The 19,938-nt window shown below is 38.2% G+C and overlaps 1 protein-coding gene across 1 annotated transcript; it reads right to left on the bottom strand.

Annotated features, from left to right (window-relative positions):
* Positions 1–1,641: 1,641 nt before the first annotated feature.
* On the bottom strand, positions 1,642–3,984 carry col8a1a (collagen, type VIII, alpha 1a). Its single transcript, XM_017706508.1, has 2 exons — positions 3,759–3,984; positions 1,642–3,569 (listed from the first exon to the last, which is right to left on the bottom strand). Exons 1-2 carry the CDS (start codon positions 3,982–3,984, stop codon positions 1,642–1,644), a joined length of 2,154 nt encoding a protein of 717 aa, XP_017561997.1.
* Between the last annotated feature and the right edge of the window lie 15,954 nt (positions 3,985–19,938).

Genomic DNA, 19,938 nt, shown 5'->3' with positions numbered 1-19,938 from the left:
AGGTTTACTTACTGATTTATTTATTTAAATTTACTTAAGAACTACCTGCAAATAAATTCTCCCAACTCTCCTGATTACCCACTCCAGCACTGGATCTGTCTCAGAGATAGCGCAAAGTAGTAGGGAAAGCGGCAGGTTTAGAAAGGGTCAGAAAGTGGGTGTTTACAATTTGACCATGCATGCTCATATGTTCATTCTTAATGAGTGTTGAGGTTGAGGGATGCATCCTCTTAGAATTTCTGTAGTTTCTTAGGCACAACAACAATGAACATAATACATAAAAATACATAATATAATTTATTATTCTACATAGATGGTATTTTACAGCTGCAGGTACTTTAAAAGATTAGGTTTGAGTGCATGTATACAGTGCAAAAGTTCAATGCAAAGACACTGTTACGAATGTACATCTTTTATTCAAAAAAACAACCAAATTAACAGTAAAATGTCTAAACGTTGCATCTTACTGGATTAAACAAATTTAGCACCATTTATGTAAAGGGAAAAATTGAAGAAAGCATTTTTTTCACTCAAGCCCTTTTGTTTTTAAAGAGACAATCAACAGTCAGACAAACCGAAATTCAGAAGTGTATTACTCAGAGGACATGCATGTTATAAGCAATGGGGAAGGACATTATGAAAGGTGATTTGAAGTTATGCAAATATGTTTGTAATATGAACGTATGTAGAAATGTTTTTATATAAAATGAAATGTACAAGAGCAAGTGAGGTCTAAGTAAGGGCTGAAACTCAAAAATTTTACTTTCTTTTTAACAGTATTTATTCAGTGGTTTTAAGACAAGTGAGTGTTTACAGTTTAGTATCAGAGGGTTTTTCTCAACAGTCAAATTATTCTAACACTAAACTCTTTCACAAACATATTGTAATAGAGCATACACATACCCTCCCTCCATCTCTCTATCTCTTTCTCACACCCTCACACACACACACACACACACACACACACACACACACACACACACACACACACACACACACATTCCTTTATTAAAATTTGGCTTGTTTTTCACTATTATGTGTGAGAAAAGATCAGATGTGCAAAAACATTACATTTAGATTAAATACAAGAAAAAACACTTAATTTGGGAATAGCAATTATTGGTCTTCTTAAGCTTATAATCTTAACATGTTTCAGAACGTACATGTAAAAACAATTAATTTGTGTTTTTGATTTTTGAAAATGTCATCTTTGGTCATGCTATGACATGACACATTGTCAAAAAAAGTAAGTTCTGAGAAAATGGTAAATTCTATGTATCCTAAACATACTACAGCTCAAACACCTTTAAGGTATCATCAATTCCAAAATATGTAAATATATTACATTATCATAACCCTCCCCATGACATGGGACTGTGGGTTTTTAGATGAATATGACTTTGGTTGTTAATGAACTCTTTGTGAAATCATATTAAAGTATCTCCATAAAAACAATACTTTCATATAGATGTACAGATGAGCTTGACTGGCATGAAATCACAGGGAAAGTTTCCTGAGATCCTTTGTTTCATCTGATGATGGCTAATATAATCACTGTTGAAAAGTCTATTTTTTTCTTTTTTCCTTCATTGGTTCTGTCTCTGTCACAATCTCACACCCTCTCACTGTGTCTCTATTGGTCTACATGGGGTAGAGTAGGAAGCCAGAGAAAGAGGAGTGGACATATTGCCCTGCATAGAGTCCAGCTGCCTGGTCAGATGGTAGCTGGATGTGAACAGTATCTCCTGGTTGCAAAGGAACCACAGCACTGCCAGATGCCTGGTCTAGAATGCCCTTCTTGTACTCATCATATGTGTACATCAAGGGCTCTCCATTTCGATACAGACCCACCCATACATTGGCTCCCTTGCAATGCACGTGATATGAGAAGTAATAGATGCCAGGAAGGTCACAGGTGAACACTCCGGTCTGTGGATTGTAGTTCTGTCGCCCATTGTACAGCAGCTTGTCAAACACTACTGGTGCACCAACAGGAGGAAAAGGTGTGGTCAGTTGAGCAGTAAAAGCAGGCATTTCTAGACCATTAGCACCCATTACATCACCTCCACCTCCATATTTTCCCTTTTTGTATCCACCAGTCTTCACTCCATCAAGAGCTGGCCCCATCTCTGACAGAACACCCATCATATCAGGGGACACAGCAGGTGGTCCAGGGGGTCCTGGGGGACCTGGAAGACCTGGATGTCCTGGCTGTCCTGGGGGGCCACTTGGACCTTCTGCACCAGGAGGACCAACAGGCCCAGGAGCACCAGTGCTTCCCTCACCTGGAGGACCAGCTTGACCAGGAGGGCCATTCTCACCTTTAGGCCCAGGGGGACCTGGTAGTCCAATTGGTCCTCCTGGTCCTGTAAGACCTGGAATGCCATTAGGACCTTGTGGCCCTTCAGGACCAGGTGTGCCACTTTCTCCTTTTAGACCAGGCAGTCCAGGTGGACCAGGAGGCCCAAGTAAACCCTTCTCTCCTCCTTCTCCTTTGGGACCTATAGGTCCTGGTGGTCCTTGAGGACCAGGCTCACCATCCTCACCTGGTTGACCTGGTTGACCTGGCAATCCTGAAGGCCCAGGCTCTCCCATAGGTCCCTGTTCCCCTTTTGGTCCACCTTCACCTTCTTCTCCTTTAGGCCCTGGCACACCCACACTACCTGGAGGCCCCATTGGTCCTGGAGGCCCAGGGGGACCACTAGGTCCAGTGGGCCCTGTCATACCTGGAGGACCTCCATATCCTTTGTCTCCTTTTGGTCCTGGAGCACCAGGTAGTCCTCCCATTCCTTTGTCACCCTTTGGGCCAGGGTATCCTGGTTTGCCAAATCCAGGTAATCCAGGCTTCCCTGGCAAACCTGGTGGACCTGGCAATCCTTTTTCACCAGGAGCACCTGGTTGTCCTGGTAATCCAGTCTGTCCTTGTTTCCCAATGCCAGGAAGCCCTTGTGGCCCTTGTTGGCCCTCTTCACCAGGTGTTCCCTTTGGACCTGGTTGTCCAGGCGGTCCTGGTTTTCCTGGTGTTCCTACTGGACCAGGCAAACCAGGCATGCCAGGCTTGCATATGCCTGGGAGTCCTTTATGCCCTGGGAGTCCTGGGGGTCCAGCTGGCCCTTTTGGTCCTTGTGGCCCAAGTTGTCCTATTCCTTTTTCCCCTTTTGGCCCAGGCAAGCCTGGCAAACCAGGTAGACCTTTGTGCCCTGGTTCTCCTTTGCCTCCTGGCAGTCCTCGTGGTCCTTGCTCACCTGGCTTCCCAATTCCTGGCAACCCTGGGGGTCCAGGGGGCCCAGGTGATCCTGGTATACCTGCTTGCCCCTTTTCTCCACTGGGTCCCTGTTCTCCTTGAGGACCGGGTAGTCCAGTATCACCAGGATTCCCTGGCATACCTGGCATTCCAGGTTTACCAACTCCAGGCAATCCTGGGGGGCCAGGTAGGCCTGGATTTCCCAGAGGGCCTGGCACACCAGTGCCCTGAGGACCAGCAGGTCCTGGAGGTCCTTGAGGTCCAGGAGGACCCTGTGGTCCAGTCTCACCTGGAATACCCTGCTCACCTCTGGGAATGGTCTCTCCTTTATTCAAAACGAATATATAAAAACAAACAAACAAATAAACAAATAGAGAGATAAATTAATGCATAGCAATTTATTACTTGTGTACAAGAAAACCAAAAACATCAATAGTTAAATATGAATTATACTAGTAATAGTGGTTAGGAATTACAGTTATCAATTATAACAGTTATATTTAATTATACACACCCTTTTTGTCCTTGCCTTTGTTCATGTGCATAGGTAATTGTTTCATCTCCTTCCTGTAGTGTGGATACTGCATATGAGGTATCTCTTTTCCCATGGCCATGTGAGATATTTGTGGTATTGGCTGGTGTTGCTGATGATGTGGTTTGTGCGCATAATATGCCCCTCCAAAAACAGTTGGCATTAGTGCTGTTTGCACCAAAACCACCAGCAGAGGAGCCACAGCCATGGCCTAAAGAAACCAGTTAAGTAATTGATAAGTAAACCATTCTCTGAATCAATCAATCAGTCATTAATTAGTTTTTCATTTTTATATTTTATCAAAATGTCAAAATAAATCAGTCAAAGTTTTAAACCTACAACAGTAATAATCAATTGGTCTACTAGGAAGTCAGTCAGTTAAGTAACAGCGTCAAATAGATCATTAATAACGATTTATGGCATTATCAAAAATGGTATTACAATAAAGCACAGTATTCATTTTTATATATCCAATGAAAGTGTGCAAAGATTTCTTCAGTAATTTCTAGTTTCAAATTTCCTTTTTAAATTCTTTGATTTGCAGCAAGAGAAACACTTTACCGAATATTTTATAATTTTATCTATTTTTCAAAATAAACTGAAGTAAATGACATTTTATACACACACACACACACACACACACACACACACACACACACATATATATATATATATATATATATATATATATATATATATATATATATATATATACAAACAAATATGTATGTATATAGGTGGAGAGCAAAGAGCATGAGCTTTTCTGGGTATGCAGCATTACTGATGCAATGATTTTGAAAAATTTAAGTGTAATGGCTTGAAATGTGTACAACATATTGGCCCAGGGTTCATAATTATGAAGTTTCAGAAATACAACTGGATGGAAGTGAACATCAGAAAATAAACAAATAGGATTCTACATTTTCAAACACCCTTTAACTTCTGCCTTTCCCTTATGCCATTGTATCTTAAGATGTTGGCCTATTGATCACATGCAGGGTGAGTTGGGTTGTATGTATTGAAAAAGACAGAAAAAATGATTTCTGTTTAGTCAACGTGCATTGATTTGTGGAGAGAAACATGAATTTAAGAGGGAACTACATCAAATGCAACATGCAACAGGTGATCGTAAACACATGAGGATATTGTTTGGGTTCCTTGCTACTTACAGTTTCTAAAACAATTCACAAATAACTTTTTTTAAAAACAAGAATCAGCCTATAATATCATGCTGCTACCAAAATACTTTTTACAGACGTCCAACTGACATCATGTAGTAATGACCAGTTCACTAGTCTACTTTTTTTAAAAGAACGTCATCAACTAGTAAAAATTAATAGTGAATAAGATTATTAAATTATTGCAGAATTTAATAGACTAAAAGTGTGAGTATTTCAGTAATTTCAGTAATACCCTAGTGAAATACAAAATACTACCAAAATAATACTTAAGTATAGTAACAAAGTACAATATGCAGGTATTTTTCAGACCAATGTGTTTGTCTGTATGTTTGAGAGACAGATAGAGGTCAGCCATTTATAGCTGACTTCAGAAGTGTGTGTGTATGTGTGTGTGTATGTGTGTGGTATGACAGAAAAAGAGACGTCAGCCATTTATAGCTAACTTCTGAAGTGTGTGTGTGTGTGTGTGTGTGTGTATGTGTGTGGTATGACAGAAAAAGGGACGTCAGCCATTTATAGCTGACTTCAGAAGTGTGTGTGTGTGTGTGTGTATGTGTGTGGTATGACAGAAAAAGAGAGGTCAGACATTTATAGCTGACTTCAGAAGTGTATGTGCGTGTGTGTGTGTGTGTGTGTGTGTGTGTGTGTGTGGTATGACAGAAAAAGAGAGGTCGGCCATTTATAGCTGACTTCAGAAGTGTGTGTGTGTGTGTGTGTGTGTGTGTGTGTGTGTGTGTGTGTGTGTGTGGTATGACAGAAAAAGAGACATCAGCCATTTATAGCTGACTTCAGAAGTGTGTGTGTGTGTGTATGTGTGTGGTATGACAGAAAAAGAGGCGTCAGCCATTTATAGCTGACTTCAGAAGTGTGTGTGTGTGTATGTGTGTGGTATGACAGAAAAAGAGAGGTCAGGCATTTATAGCTGACTTCAGAAGTGCGTGTGTGTGTGTGTGTATGTGTGTGGTATGACAGAAAAAGAGAGGTCAGACATTTATAGCTGACTTCAGAAGTGTGTGTGTGTGTGTGTGTGTGTGTGTGTGTGGTATGACAGAAAAAGAGGTCAGCCATTTATAGCTGACTTCGGAAGTGAAAGTGTATGCATGTGTTTGTTTCATGGCACTGAGGCATTTGACAAATGCATTAGAGTTGAACAGTTGGGACATTCAGAAGCACGCTTCACTTGCATACCACAGTCACCACCATGTTAACTTCCTTGTGTAAATTTTTTAATGTTGAGCTAAATTAGCTGATGGTCAGTTAACCAGTTAATCAGTCGACCTGAAATCAAAATTGAACTTTGTTAGTTCTGTACATGGTCACTAAGCATGATTCATTATATATTATTCAAAAATCTTGTTTTCATCGAAATTAAATTTAATTGAAATGTAGTGACTTTTGCACACTTCGAAAAGGTCTTGGAAGTTTCATTTCAACATGCTGCACCGGAGGGTGCAGAAAATAATATTAACCAATAATATCTTGTTTCACCCACCGAATATCTACATAGGAACAAAGCAACAATTTAAAGTTATGTGCATTGCGTGTTTGTGTGTGTCCATGTGTGCCTGTTTGTTAGTAAATGGGCTGAAAATGCACGTTTAATAAATGCCACACCATTTCTGGGCGAAAATGTATTTCATGCCTAACAACCAGAATGATCCTCAAATTATTGCGACTACACCCTATTATCAACTGGGTATTTCTTTGGCAAACATTGAAATGTTTTGCTTCGTTGGAGCTTGTACCATTTTTCTCAGGCTTTGTTGTAAGCTGAACAGGCCATATTCTCTTCAGTTTGTCAGAACGCTGTTTAAATTTTGTTCACACACTGAACATACCTCACAGCTTTCATTTGGAAGTTTGCTTTCAGTCTGATTCAGTAAAACATTTTACTTAGTATTAGATTTGGTTCAGGTTTGTACTCAAACTGACGGTTTGATTTGAAAGGTTGGAAATTTGCTTTGATGTAGGTTCATGTGAGGCTGCAAAGTGACGATGGATCTGAATTTCTGAGTAACGGCAGTGACCTTTGACCTTTCTCAGGTAGATGGTGATTTTCACACTGGCATGCCATAGGAACTCACGGCCTTTGGCTCTTTAAAATAAAATCCAAGCACGAAGATTGTGTTTAGTGCACAAGCGTATTACTTATTAAATGTCTTTAAGAAAACAACACTATGCTGTTGTGTTAAGGTGTCAGGTGGAACTTTAGTCATTTGTTCCATCATTAGAACATTTATTAAGGACAGACTAATCATACATGGGTACAGGAAAGGTTAATTTTTCCAAATATCACAAACGTTCCAACATTCCTTATCCCGTTGTGTGAGAATGGTGAGAGCCATACTGATTGCTCATTTTGTAAAAGTGAAATGAGCAAAAATGTATTTGGCAAAAATGTATCTCAGTTATTTTACAGCTTTAACAAACAACTCAGGACAGCGTTACACTCATGTATTGAATAACAACACAGCAAAGTAAACAAAAATGAGCAAAACCTTGCCTTTATTAGCCAGTTTTGCCTTTGAAAACTGTTGTGTGTGTCAAATGTTATGAGCTGTTGGAAAACATAAAGCTTCACCACACATGAGGAGAAATGTAAACTGTGTGCAGTGATGATTCAGCCATAAATAATTTACTAATGAGAGCAGCACATACCACACACATCTATACATTGCAACCAGATTCTCACACATTCCCTCTACGTCTAGTCTGAGCTATGGAAGACTGTGTGTTTTGTGCAACAGACTCTTCGTCACTAAAATGAATAAATAACACACAAATGTACATTTCAACAAATGCACATACATTCCTCTGCTGTTCAATTCAGCTCATGAAGCGCAGAGTTAGAGCTAGGCCGTCAGCTCAGGCCATAAATATGATAGTTATTTTCTGCTAGTGCACCTATGGGATACTGGTAGCATCTTAATGCTATGCAAAAAACAATTCACAAGACTTTTTTTGCCCTTCTAGATTAAACATGGACATCTGAAGCTTGTAAATGTCATTGTATGCTTATATGAACCTTGTGACAGACAGTTTAACATATTACAGGGCATGTAGCAGTTTTATAGTTGCTCCTTTAGTACACCCTGGTAGGGAGCTTCAGCTGTTGTACATTTCTAACAGTTACCAGAACACCTACAGTAACATCTACAGTTTTTTCTCTCACACAAAATTTGTCTCAGCCCTTGCAAATCAAATGATTGGTTTGATTTCCCTGTCTGGTCCTGAATATATTGCTGGTTAACCTGATGTGTTGGGCTCCCTGGGCTGATTGGATAATTTTCTGTAGGATGTTTCAAGAATGTCTCTCTACAGCTTTTCTGTGTCCTTTTAATTCATACACAATCAGGGTTTAATTAATAAATCCTGGATTCCTTTTTGCCATCACTTTGAATCATTAGCTCTGGCATTTCAGAACAAAATAGAGCAATATTGTTTTGCAACAGTACCGTTTCTCTGCCTTCCTTTTCCTGGAGAATACAATTATGCAAATATACTTGCAGTTACAAATTATGTGCACATGAAATAAAATGTTGGAGACTATACTAAACAGAGCCCTCACAAAAAAACAACTTTTGTTCAACAATCACCTCTGCACACAGAAAACAGGCTAACAGGTCTCCCAATGACATTCAGAGAAAGATGTTTTTAGCATCCGAAACAAAGAAAAGATCACTGAGAGCAAATCATGAGTTATGTAACTAGCATGCACCTTTATGTGTTGCTTTTTTTTTCTGCCGCCATGCTACACAGTCACTTTTAATGTACTGGGATCTAGCTAGTAACTTCCTGTTCTATGGTAGTGCTGAGTGGCAGTGCAAGGACCACTATTTCAGATGAGCAGAAAACATTTGTGTGGGCCAAACCTTAAATTTCACTCCTCTAGATGGTAATATGGGCTACAAAAATGAGTATAAGTCTAATTCATGATAAGTGTCCTTTAAACACTGCAGTGGGAAAAAAGCAGTAGCTAGTTAATCAGAGCACAGAAAACTCAGAGCTCTTCTCAGAAATGTTGCTTTACATATATGAGCAATAGTGACCAACATAACTTTCTGGCATCTATGGTTTTGGTGTTAATGAGCTGGTTGATGATTCTGCTACATTCAGATCAGTAGTGCAGTGGTTCTGACACGCTTCCGATCCATAACTTCTCTCCCCATTCATCACAAAAGTGCTGCAAGCATTATTACTAATACAGGACTCAGTTACTCACACTTCTTGTAGCAGAGTAATGAGATTGCAAAGTGATTTCAGCACTGAATACTGTAGTTTGAGTATTGCCTCACTGTTATGGTTATTGGTTAAATTGGGATTTCTGATTGGTTGATGATATTTATTCATACGATTTTATTATTGAAAATAAATTTGAGTAGCCCAGACCTGTTGAGCTTGTTCACATCATCATCACTGGCAATAGTGTAAGAATGAAGCAAACACATCAAGGCATGTTAAAACTATGTCTAATGCTAACAGTGACTCCAGCTATCACATTCCACTCCAAAAACCAGCTTTGCTGATTACATTCTCTGATTCTTTTATACCTTTTATAATGAATTAATGCACTTAAACAATTTTACATAGTTTTCATGCTTTTATATTGGATTGTTGTATACTTTTTTTACCTAAGATTTTTAGACAGACTTTGGATCTTTAATTAAAGCCAATGTAGCTATACATATCCAAGACATAAAACACATAAGCATCATTCTGAAGTCTGGCTCAATTCTCATATAAAGAGTTTTGTTATTTTATACAATTAATAATTTTTGCAAAGTAGACTTAATCAGATTGTTCAAAGCATACCTACTTCTCCAAACACACACACACACACACACACACACACACACACACACACACACACACACACACACACTTTCTAGAAGATAGGGCACTGGCATACTGGACACAGACACACTTGTGTACATATACATACCTAATTTATATTTAATAACATATTTACAGACATGACAAAAAAGCATAATGTAGTGGGAACAAATGAGAACTCCTCAATTAGTATTGAAACAGCACAAAACTAAATATTACCTAATTTAATAATTACAAATTATTATTATAAACATTAGACAATGTCATGAAAAACCCATATATGTGTTTTTATACTGATCTGAAAACACCAGATCTGTGTCATATTAGTACAAAAAGACAGATTTTTGCTACTTCAGCTTGGTAATGTGTGCTTCTTTAGACTGCCAGGCAAAATCTGATTTTAGCATATCCAGATTGTATCCAGATTAATATTTGATGGGCTGGACATCAGAAATTCAAATAAAATCCCTGGAAATTTTTGTAGATCAGATCCTAACCACATTTTGAGATGGTTTGAAATGCCATTTCAATTGGATTTGTACAGATGCTTCTCAGTTTGTGTGCTCTGGCTGCTCAAATTGGATTTCAGAGCATCTTCAGAGCATCACAAACAGGAACATAAAATCCAGAGTGACAGAAGTGCTGGTATTCAAGAAGAGTACATCCTGCATTTGAAATCCCACCAATATAGCTATGAAGCTACTGATGATAAATATCGGTTTACAGCAGGTACAGATGTACACAGCACTCTGTGTGCATCAGTGCTAAATGCCTGATGAATGGTATTACGAAAATATAGGCATAGTTTGCTTAGTTGGCTATGGCTAGTACCAGCTAAAGTTAGTTGCCATTCCTCAATCTGGTTGTTTAGCTTTCTGGTTCACCGGATAGTCATGACTTGCGATAGCATAGCATCGTATTAGGCTAGTGGTGATGTTGGATTTTTCAAGGATAATAAGCAGTTTGGAAGGTTACTAGGTTACTACTGCTCAGTCTGAGCTTTTATTGACAATGGAGTGATGTCAGCACAGTCTCATCTGTACTCATGCTATCCTACACATTGGGACAAACACTGAGACAATTACATGACTTGAAAATCTTTAAATAAATAAATAAAATAAAATAAATAAATATTAGATATACTAGATTTTCTTTGTTGATGAGACTGGATTTGCCCCCCATCAAAGAGGGATTCTTTAGCTTTTGTTCAGCCTCTGTTGGAACCTCAAGATGCTCCTCAGAACAAAGCTTATAAAGTGAACACCTCATAGGGCAAACAGGGCAGGTTAAGAACACAGACATCCCACACACACAAAACATGCAAGGGCACAAAAAGCCTATCAAACAGAGTTGAATAGGAAACAGATGCCTCTCCTGAAATTTTGTTGGATTCCATTTTTGTACTGATAATAATTTGAACATGGAGTATACAGTCACATATTGTTTTAATACCATTAGCAGAATTCAGCTTAACAATTTGGTTGGGCATTATTGTTAGTTATATTTACTGTATCCATGGCTACTAGGAAATGAACTACTCTCAAAATGATGTTGTTTTCTACATGCCCATAGTACACTAGTATAAGAAGCAGATGGGAACAAAATAGGCAAAAAATGTTTAAGAAATTGTATTCTGTCACATATTGTTGAATGTCAAAATTAAGTTGGTGACAAATAATTATACAGTATACTAAATATATAGATTACTTTTCAGCCCTTTGGACTTTTTGGCCATTTAAAACTCACACCACATGCTAAGGCAACAAAGTTAAAATAAATGTCTTGCAATATTTCCCTGAGATATCAGAGAGATAAAAAACCTAGTAGAGTAAAACCTAGTTGAGACTGAAAATAGCATAATTAATTGTAAAGGATTACAACACTGAACATACGAAAAATAAAAGCCTACCATTGTATTAAAGAAGGTTTTCCTGATGTATAAAGTTTGTACCAACCTACTTGCTTTAGCTTCTTTCCTCTACATTTATAAATGTGTCTTGGGTCAAGTTGCACAAGAGGTAAAGTCATGTTGGACTGCAACATTCTGTCTGCACATCCGCTCATTCAGTTAGGGGCATTTTCACAGCAGGCTGATAATAAGAGTGAGAATCCCAGCAGGAGCCTGTTAGTTTAGTAATGTGTGTGTGTGTGTGTGTGTGTATGTTTCAGTTACAGTCCAGAGGTCTTGTTTAGTAATGATGCTGTTACTAGTACCATTAATAACACTTAGAATCCAAAGCGTAATCAAAGTCACATTCCTGCTCTGCCCATTCACACTTTCCCCTTTCTAGAGACGTCATATATATCCAGAGTTGGGTAGTAAGAGTTGCTCAGTCATGTACTTAAGTAAAATTTGATGGATTTGTATTTGGGTGTTTGGGTGTTTTTACTTCTACTCAAGTGTATGCATTCTATGGTAGCCATTTGTGTCTATTAGAATTAAATGAAGGCCAGAAACTGTCCACAGATCAGAATTCCAGCTAAGAAATATTTGTCATTTGAGCCCAGTATGGAGCTTATATTATATGGTATTTTTCTGCTTCTATTGGACATTTTGTTCACCTTCAACTTTCTATGGTGGTATTATGGCCTTTGTAACATTTGGAAATAAAGAAGGTAGTCCAAAACAATTCGCCTTAACACCAGCATTACTAAATATTATATCCTATTTAGCAATTTAATTCAGATTTAGATTTTAAAAATTTGTGGCTATGTTAAAATGTAGCATTAATTGAACATTAAATAGTAAGTGAAACCTGGACAAACACGGTCATCACTCTCATTCCATGGTAGAATGTGGGCCAGATGAAAGTTATGTGTGGGCCAGAAATGAGCCATCAATTATTTGCTATCTGGATTGAGTGTCTATAGAGATATTTAAACACTTTTGTGGATAGTCTAGTTTTACATTCTGTATAGTTATCAGAATTACAAAGTACTTCTTTTTTACTATAAATTATGAAGTTCAAAACATAAATTGTAATTTATAGACGCATCAAGCTGATGGGCTGACAGATCGTATATGCTGCGTTCCAGTGATTTGATCCACAAGCCTCTAGCATTTTGCCAAGCCTATATATTATAGACCTGAGCAAATCTATTTTACTTTTCTGTTTGCTCTGTCATCAAAATAAAGCATCATATTTCCTCCATTAATCATGATGTTAAGCAGGAAGAATCTCCAATATTGATGTTAACACTCACAGTGCTCATTTTGAAGCCGAACTGGAAATGAATGAGCATCACAAGAGTGGATTCAACACTGGTGATTTTAAAATGCACTGATAAATCCACAAATAATTTCAGCAGCAGCTTCCTTTCAGTGATCATCAAGTAACAACACAATCTATAGACGTAGTGTAATACCAGTGTAATATATAATAGTGTCTTTTACACTTTGCATTCGCAGGATATGAGGATGTGTTTGGAAATGCATACAAATTTTGACAGTTCACATTACACATAAATCAATTATTAGAAACATGCTAAAGCTACCATCTCTTGATTTGCTTGTAAATCAAATGAATGCATGTGAAAAGAGAGGGAGAGAAAGAGAGAAAAAGAGAGTAAGTGCATTATATGAAATATGACTTACCTCCACCTTTATAACTGTGAGGGAACTCTGGTCTTCACGATACACACACAATCCTGCACACAAAATTCTACAACTCCCCAACTGACCATATGACAGACTGGACTTAAACAAGGAACCCCATACCCACAACTACCTTATATCTCCATTAGGGAGGAGTCAGCTAATGGGGGAGGAGAAAAGAGAGAGGTGGAGGTGGAAGAGAGATTGTTGGCACAGAGTTGTTTAATTCATTAATTCATTAATTCAGCTTGCAAGAGTCTAAACACTGACATTTGTTTGACTCTCCAAAATCACTTTGAGGGCAATAAATTCTAACTTGTGATAATTACGTCATGACAACCCAAACATTGAACTGACTGGATCTAGGATTTTTCTCCTTTTAAAGAAGAACGCTTGTCAGTTTGCACTGTGCTAAAATGCTGTGCAAATCAGAGCTTTATATTGATACGCCACTGCCGATGCTTTGTAGATGCTGACCTAACTAAGTGTTTATTAAACTTAACTTTTCCATAACACCAGAGAGTCAACAAGGATACCATTACAATAAAATGTGACCACTCTGCATAAAGGAAAATAAAACAGCTCCAAGTATTAAGTTATCAGTTTTCTTACAATTCATTGGTTAGCTGAATTAAACTAACTACCCTTAAGATTCACGCTAGTGGTTAGTACACTATGCAGGTCACACAGCCTTTGTTTTGTTCAGTGGACAAATAATGATTAGTTATTTATATGTTCATGGATTTGGTTGCCTGACAAGTGCCCTGCTATTATCATGAGTAGTAGAAGATCACAGAATTTGAGTAATCAATGCAAAGTGCCTACTTAAAAAAAATATTAGCTACCACAAATATTCAGATGGCAAGTGATCAGTGGGTTATCAGCCCTTTATGTTCTTATTGACAGGTGGAAAGCAGCTGAATGGTGGCTCTGATAAAATGTGGGTGACCTATACTCACCTTTTCAGATGGGTCAGCAGTTAAAGTCTGACTAACCCCTGGGAATTAAGGCCTGTGAGTCAACTGGAGGGCAGGAACACTTGGTGACCAAGGCCAGATGAACGGAATTTAGAAATACATCGAGGCTTATGTTGGCCTTTATTTGAAGCACAAAGTAAGCGAGAAGCATCTTTAACACTGAGCTTTGCTGAATCAGTGAGACAGTGTGCTTTAATAGATGGTAGTAGTATAAAAATAAATAGGATGAAATGATCAAAGCAACTCACATTGAAAGATTGACAAATGAATCAAAGATTAATTACACTTTATTCTAAATCTATCAATGATCTGTTACACATTATTCATTATACATTGTTATATGTAAATGAGAGATCAATATGAATATATGTCTCATTTTACATTGTTAAAAATGAAAATAAATGATTCAATACCTATTGGTACACATTGCTACAATTTCTTAATTATTAGTCATTACTGCTGAAATTGCACATTGCTACAAATGAATGAGATTTGTAATGCATTATTACAGTTATATGCCACTACAATTAAATATAACATTCATGATGCATTTGTATTAGGGATTCATTACACATTATTGTTCACAAATGACAGCACAGGACAACACAAAGCAATAAAAAAATCAACCACTGATAGAAAGGGATGGTTGTAACAGTTTTACAGAAGAAGAACACTGTCCAACAGCAGACAGCACCTTCCCCCAATAATGCACACATTCACACATACACTCCCTTGCCCACATGCACATTCTCACACACACACCAAACTCAATTAGCCGTGAGTATGTTTGTCCACCAAACACACTGGGCTCAGCATCTGCTTCTTTGTTTGGCCATAAGGGAGATAAAGAGAAGGTCTGGCAGAAAGGGAGAGACAGACCCCCTTTCTCAAATGTCTGTACTCCGAACATAGATGATAAACAATATTAATGACATTATTTATTTTGTTTGTTTCTTTAATTCACCTCCACATTCATGCAGTGAATGAGAAGATAAAGGAAAACAACTGGGAAATAAAAGTGGTTTGTGTAAATGGGTGGCAAGGTTTTCTAGTTCTTTGTAAATGGTAAGTGGCAAAACACTAGACACTTTTGGGTTAGAACATTTTGCTAATTCTTAGATTGTATTCTGTAAACTTGTTAAGCTGTTGTGCATCATTATTATCTATTTCCTAAATGCTGGAGTGCAGTGTGCCAAGATAGCTGAAAGACCAGATGTTCCTATATAAGCATTTGTACAATTTACAGTTGGTTATGTGAAAGTGGCAGGAGTCAGTTTGATTGCTGGGGGCATGGGAGTTCAGGGACTGTGTGGTCAATAGTGGCAATAAAGCCCTGCAAAGGTCCATTCCTACAGCTGCTCTCCCTTACCATACAGCAGCCTGGGAATGCAGAGGGAATACAATCTGGCAATCGTCCATCACCATGGGAACCTGTCCCAGGACAGTGAGTGACCCCATTAGGGAGCAGACCTCACATCATTCTGCAACTCAAATCATTACTTCTCTAAATATACACACATATGCCCACACATGTACAAATACACCAAATGGTAAGACAGTCACAGCTTTGTTGATGATGGTGAAACATTAAACTAAAGCCATTTCTCTTGCCACAGATCACTCAGATATCTGTATGTGCTTTGCTGTGTATGCCTGTTTGTGTGTGTGTGTGTGTGTGGTCTAGTCAGGGCCCCCCATGGTTCTGCTGTTCTGACAGGCCTTGTCCTGGTTGGGGATCGCTGACTGGCCTCTCCACACAACACCAGTAAAACCGTCGCCATGGAGACTTAAAACTGTTACTGTGCGGATTTAGGGGTCCCAATGGCTGTTTTAATAGTTTCACTTTGGAAAAGGTTTGTTTTTCTGTTTTTGTAAAAATAACCTCAGTGTGTGCAGGTAGGTACACCCACTGTGCCCAACAGAGGACATCAAACTGTAAATCAGATCTCATTCTACATAATGAGAAATTGTAGCCAACATCTCACAGTTATGATCAGGGGTGCTGTAACATGCTCATGTGCCCAGGTGCTACAGGTGGTCAGGGGCCCTGTAGGTCTAGTAATACACAGCATGCAAAAACTCAAAACTTTTGTTTTTAATAAAGATGCACATGCCAACACCAGTCATGGTTGGAAATTTGCACTGAGAAGGGAGTCATATCTTTAAACTGCAAACAAAGCTTCAAACTCAAAAACTGGCAGTCTGATAATAAACTGAAGTATTGAGGGATGGCTTCTGTGAACTGATTGGAGAGCTGAAAGAAGAAGCCAGAGTTTGACAGAATGTATGATTTGATTGACCATAATACAGTGACACTGATAACAGAACACAAACCAAATTTCACTATCTTAACAAATTTGGCTTATTAAAATATTTTTCCCCATTTATTTGGGTAAACATGTGATCAATCTGCGAGTCTGCAAAGTAATGCAGCATTTCAAAATAAAGTACTAACATTTCTCATTAGAGTAAATAGAATTTTTTGCCAACATTCTAAGAAAACAAACTTCACAACAGTTGCTACAAAAGAACACTGCTGTAATCAGATTGTAATCAGTTGGCCCCACTAATTATATCTATACTAACTTCTAACAGGGACTTGTCAAATTGATTGTACCTGATTCTCCTTCATCACCTTCTTCAGGTAAGCAGCTGTTTCAGCACTGGTAATGATGTTTTATTGTAAGCTATTTTTTCATCACTAATGTTAAATTTTTTTCCCCACTTTGTTTAAAATAAAATTTAGGTAGACTTCCGATGTGTGAGTTATGGAAGAAAGCAGTTTGTAGACAGGCTGTCTAAACAGTGACCTCGGAAAGTCTTTCACTGTGTGTGCATGCTACAGTGTGGGAAAACTTTTGACTGCCAATTGCTTGGAATCAATGAATCAATTCTTTTTGGGATCAACTTTCAGTCCTAAATACAACTTTTAAAAATAATGAGTTGTAGGATAATTTTGTAAAAACAAATCAGAATAAGCACCTTACAGCAGACATAGTTTTGACACACTGCATATTGTTATACACAGTATTGGTAAGCTCTGTTTAGCATTTATGACATGGTACAGTAACAGGTCATACACTCATATAGGAGTGAGAATTGGGTGTGATTTTAAGACCACAGATTAATATGGCATCTGCGTCATTGTTATTTATGTGCAAAGTCTTGTAAATCCGCTTTTTAAAAAAATCACAAAGAGACAGATTGTGCGAGTGTGTGTGTACAGTGAGTAGTGGACTGATGTAGTTCACGATGCACTGCTACACTGCTCCTCCCTTAGACACACATTACACACCAGACCTCTGTCATTTTGTTCATTCATCTATCTGTCTGTGACTGTGCTGTCATCTGTGCTGCACATTCAGTAACATGTAACTGAAAAATCTTTTTTCAAAATATCAGTGGATATATTTCTCAACCATTTGTATGCAAATTTGAGCTTTTGCAAAGTGAGACAAATTCGCATGTATTTCATATTGGCAGCAGCACTGAACATATGCAAGCTTGGCTATGTGTGTGCAGTGTGTGGTGAGATGAGTATTTAGTTGTAATCATTTACTGTGAGTGTGTGAGGCAGTTGGCTCACCCCCAGAAGTCCCTCCATGCACACTACCCATAATCCTCTGTGTCAGTCAACAACATTCCAGAGCTTGGGCCTGCAGCAGTGATGATGACATCACTTTTTGATCATCCGAGCTGTCCAGACAACATAACCACATGAAACAGGTACCCATAATGGCACAGTGGAATAATTGTCATGCCTTACAATGGCCTTATAAAAAAAAAAAACTCAAAATTGACCATGAAGAGATATTTTAAACTATTAGTTGTACCAGATGACGTTTTGTAGTGTAATTTATAAGGGATTTGATTGGCTTGTGAGATAAATTGTCTGTGAAATTGACTTATCCTTGCCCCCCCACTTCAATTCACTGTTCCATAGCAACTGTTACTAAATTGGGCAAGCTTTACAGAATACTGGTAAAAACCCCATTCAAGCACCATTTTAGATTATTTGTGTCTATATGCACAGCTAGAAGGACCTGGCAGTGTAGCTTTTTAAACAACATTATACAGCAACACAACAACAGAGATGTCCAACATTTGCTCCATTAGTAGGCAAAGGACAGATACTCTTGGACCATTTCCACAAATTATCTACAGTAGCTGAATGTATACATGAGCATTACTCAACAGGTGTTACATGTAATGACAGTTTCAACATGGTGCATAACTGTAATTTTGGTATTATATCATAATTCTTGAATGATTACTTGTGAGGCTTGTGAGAATAGGTGTTTTTTTGCTCATAGGCTCTGCAGTTCAATGTGCAAATAGTGAGTGCAATCTGTAGCATCAATATGCCTGCATGATGTTTGTGCATGTGAAGGGAAAGAGGATTCTGCCAGAGAGTTGGAATTCAGCACAACACCGGCAATGAGAACATCAGAATAGAAAAAAGCTATCGACTTACAAGCTAGAGTAATTTTACAGGATTCTTACAGGAGGTTGCAAACATTCCAGGCTTTTTTGGCATGCTGGAAATACCAAGCTAGCTTCTTATAGCTATCTGAGTTGTTTGTGTGTTGTGATTTTAAAGCTGTTTAATGTAAAATTGTTACATAATGTTATTTTAAATTATTGTACCTGCCCAGGTAAAACCAATCTAGCTTGAACAGGCCTTATATTCTCCTACTGCTACAGCCAGTCCATCAAGTTAGAGAGACAGAGTTTGGGTTGTGAACCCATTGCTCTGTGTGTGTATTAGGTGTTTGTGAGTGCACGTGTTTGACTGTGTGCTTGTGAAAGCTCCTGTTTAGCGCCAGACACATTCTGTTGTCAAATGAGAAAGCCACATATCATAAGGCGGACTGTAATTTGACACAGAAATTGAGAAAGGTAAATAACAATGTCATGTTAGAAGCAGCAAACACATTCTAATCTTGAATACGTGTGTGGCCTCCTGTGGTGTGCAGGACACGTTTGTCAGAGAACCGTGGAAATAGCTGTCAAGCACCATTTAGGCCAGACAGATGAACCCCTTTTCCTTTCTCTTCCTATCTTCCGCACACACAGGCACATACAAACACATGGTTCACTTTGGGGTGATTTTGAATCATTGACTGATTTTGTGTTGTACTCTATTCCACGAAAAAGACTTTTCTCATACTGCTTATGTTGTAAATAATAAATGAAAGCTACTTATACAGTTAGATCATACTTAGTGATTTTTGTGGCATAGATAAAAGATTACTTCAGTTTAATCATCTCTAGAGCTTAGGTTTATTTTTCTTCTGACAATATCTAGTGCTGACTCAGTGACCCAGAAGGATAAATGGCTTAGATAATGTGCGTGTGTGTGTGTGCGTGTGTGTGTGCGTGTGTGTGTGTGTGTGTAAAGGAAAGCTGACGTTCTCAAATAATGGAGAAAAGTAAAAAATGAAAATAATGGTACATGATAGTTAATGGTAATGATACATGTTTTTCTGATGTAATGATACACATTGGAATATAAGAACCTACTGAAACAATATTTCAGTCAAAGAGTGTACCTAAATCTAAAATGGTCTCATATT

This window comes from Pygocentrus nattereri, chromosome 6 (genome assembly GCF_015220715.1).
Source record: "Pygocentrus nattereri isolate fPygNat1 chromosome 6, fPygNat1.pri, whole genome shotgun sequence".
NCBI lineage: Eukaryota > Metazoa > Chordata > Actinopteri > Characiformes > Serrasalmidae > Pygocentrus > Pygocentrus nattereri.
This window is presented reverse-complemented; position numbering and strand designations above follow the sequence as displayed.

Excerpts from the sequence above, each read along its gene's own strand:
- col8a1a (XM_017706508.1), bottom strand. The coding sequence starts at position 3,984 with ATGGCTGTGGCTCCTCTGCTGGTGGTTTTGGTGCAAACAGCACTAATG. Across the intron at positions 3,570-3,758 it reads CAAAGGCAAGGACAAAAAGG|GAGAGACCATTCCCAGAGGT; the intron begins GTGTGTATAATT and ends TTTTGAATAAAG.